General features: G+C 51.4%; 1 protein-coding gene across 7 annotated transcripts in view; it reads right to left on the bottom strand.

Moving 5' to 3' along the window:
* The window catches only part of Nwd1 (NACHT and WD repeat domain containing 1), a 78,967-nt gene that overhangs the window by 20,090 nt on the left and 56,163 nt on the right, over positions 1-2,714 (bottom strand). For 6 of the 7 annotated variants that reach the window (XM_013350728.2, XM_026785209.1, XM_026785211.1 and 3 more), the window contains one exon: positions 2,436-2,558. The exons of the other annotated variant lie outside the window; for it this stretch is intronic. In XM_013350728.2, coding sequence (XP_013206182.2) covers positions 2,436-2,558 — 123 coding nt within the window. The remainder of the gene's footprint in view (positions 1-2,435; positions 2,559-2,714) is intronic. 7 annotated transcript variants of the gene reach the window in all.

Raw genomic sequence — 2,714 nt, 5'->3', positions numbered from 1 at the left:
GACAACGTGACCCACTCTCCTGACACACACCGTACACTGTTGACAACGTGACCCGCTCTCCTGACGCACACAGCACACTGTTGACAACGTGACCACTTTCCTGACACACACCGTACACTGTTGACAACGTGACCACTCTCCTGACACACACCATACACTGTTGACAACATGACCACTCTCCTGACACACACCACACACCGTCGACAATGTGACCCTCTCTCCTGATGCACACCGCACACTGTTGACAAGGTAATTTTGTAGTTCAAGGCGTCAATGGGCTCAGTCAAGAACACCGTGAGCCAGCCACCTCCCCATGCGATTATGATGGGGTATCAGTGCTTGTCAGCTGGGCGGGGCCTGAAGAACCCTGCACAGCCCGCCTGAGTTAGCAACCCTCAGAAGAAGTGGCTTGTGAGAATAAAGTGATTGCCAAGTGATTGCCCCTCAAAATGGGTCATGTCCCCAACAAAGCTCAGAGATAGGCTCATGGGACGGGAAGAGAACAGAGTGTAGGATCTGGAAGCTGCACTGGAGCATTGTGGGTGCCTTTCAGGCCGTGACGGAACTGTCCCTCTCACAAGCTCACAGTTGCTGTGACCCTGAAAAGGTCTGCGCAGGGTAGGGACCATCACCGGCTGTCATAGGGGGTGTGGAGTTGGCCCCCTGAATCTCGTAGGGAGTGGCACTATTAGGAGGTGTGGTTTTGTTGGAGGAAGTGCGTCACTGTGGCGGTGGACTTGGAGGTTTCCAATGCTCAGGACACCGCCCAGTGTGACTGCTACCCCTTCAGTACCACATCTGCCTGCATACGGCCATGCTCCCGCCACAGTGATAATGAACCGAACCTCTGAACTCTTAGCCACCACCTCAGTTAAATGTTTTCCTTTATAAGAGTTGCCATGGTCACGGAGTCTCTTTACAGCAATAAAATCCCTAAGACAGAAGTGGAGGGGGTCACAGGGCCCATCTCCCCCTGAGGATTTTCAGGCAGTTCATGGGGAGGGAGATGTTTACTTCAGTGGAAGAGGCATTTGGGAGGAGCCCATGCTCCTCTGGTCACCGCTTCTGCACCCCAGTGAAGTGCACTGCCCCCACCCACACACAGGAAAGTAGAGATGGGTACTTGGGAAGAGAAGGGGACTGGCAGGAAAGGGAGGTGAATGTGATCCAAAGATGTAGATGTCACACGTTATAGATGTGACACATGAGATGTTACAATGAGGTGTTACAATGAAACACATCCTTACACAGTTAATAGTTGCTAAAAAAACTTTGGTTTAGTTTTATATGAAAGTACCTGGTGCTAGTGGGAAGGAAACATGGAACACATAACAAACACACTTAGGAGTTTATTAGAGGGCGTGCACAGAGAGGGAGGAAGATGGCGCGTCCAGCTTTTAAAAGCTGCCTAGCACATGCGCATATGGGGTTGACATGTCTATGCCAAAGGCAGATGATGGGAGGGTGGAGGGGGGGCTCATACTTGTGTGCAAGGGCTTATCTGAGTCATATGTGGATCACGCAGGGCCCTTTAACATCCCCAGGGGCCATTAGACACTTCTGCCTGAGGGCTTGTCTGCACCTGCATGACCCCTAGAGCCTGGAAGTATCAGCTTTGTGTGGCTGAAATCATTACATTATATACATATATTTTTTTGGTTGTGAGTCTAGCTTTTTAGGTTTTTGTTTGTTTATTTGCTTGCCGTGTGTGTGTGTGTGTGTGTGTGTGTGTGTGTGTGTGTGTGTGTGTGTGTGTGAAATGGTTTCTCAGTAGCTATGGAGCCTGTCCTGGAACTTGCTCTGTAGACCAGGCTGGCCTCGAACTCACAGAGATCTGCCTGCCTCTGCCTCCTGAGTGCTGGGATTAAAGGTGTGCACCACCACCGCCCGGCCCTTTTAGAATTGTGTGTGTGTGTATGCAGGTCAGAGGACAACTTTTCCCGGAAGGTTGCTCTCCTTCCACCACATGAGTTGCAGGATTTGAACTCAGCTCACCAGGCATATATTCGAGTATCTTTACCTGCTCAGCCCTCTCACCAGCAGTGCCCCCTCCCTGAAAGAGTGTTAAGATTTTCATTTATGTGCATGTCTGTCTGTCTGTCTGTCTTTGTGTCTGCAGGTGCCTGAAGAGGCCAGGAGGTATTGGATATCCTGGAGGTGGAGTTACAGACAGCTGTGAACCGCCCAACATGGGTGAACTTGTATCCTTGGAAGACCGAGAAGCACTCTTAACCACTGAGCCAATCTTTCTGGCCCCTGCCCTCCATTATATGTTTTTTAATAAAAAGCTTGTTTGCGGCCACTGTGTGTGAGGTGGCGAATTGTTTGTTACGCAGTTCTAGCTGACTGATGCAGTCTCCGCATAAGGACATAAGTGGCTGAGGGTGAAGTCACTCTGGAGACAATGTGCAGCCACCCTGCTTCCCACGCATCACCTGTGTGTCCTGTTAGAACGTGGACCACCTGCTGTTCCTCCACATCCCACACTACCATGGCGCCATCTTGGGTGCCCACCACCAGCAGCTTCTCTTCCAGGCTCCATGCTATGGCGGTGACCCCTGCAGACACACAAAGGAACAGAGAGGACCTGGTGACCCCTGAAGACACGCAAAGGGGTTGGTGAGGACCTGGTGACCCCTGCAGACACACAAAGGGGACAGTGAGGACCTGGTGACCCCTGCAGACACACAAAGGGGACAGTGAGGACCTGGTGA

The sequence above is a fragment of the Microtus ochrogaster genome, linkage group LG1 (genome assembly GCF_000317375.1).
Source record: "Microtus ochrogaster isolate Prairie Vole_2 linkage group LG1, MicOch1.0, whole genome shotgun sequence".
NCBI classification, from domain to species: Eukaryota; Metazoa; Chordata; class Mammalia; order Rodentia; family Cricetidae; genus Microtus; species Microtus ochrogaster.
This window is presented reverse-complemented; position numbering and strand designations above follow the sequence as displayed.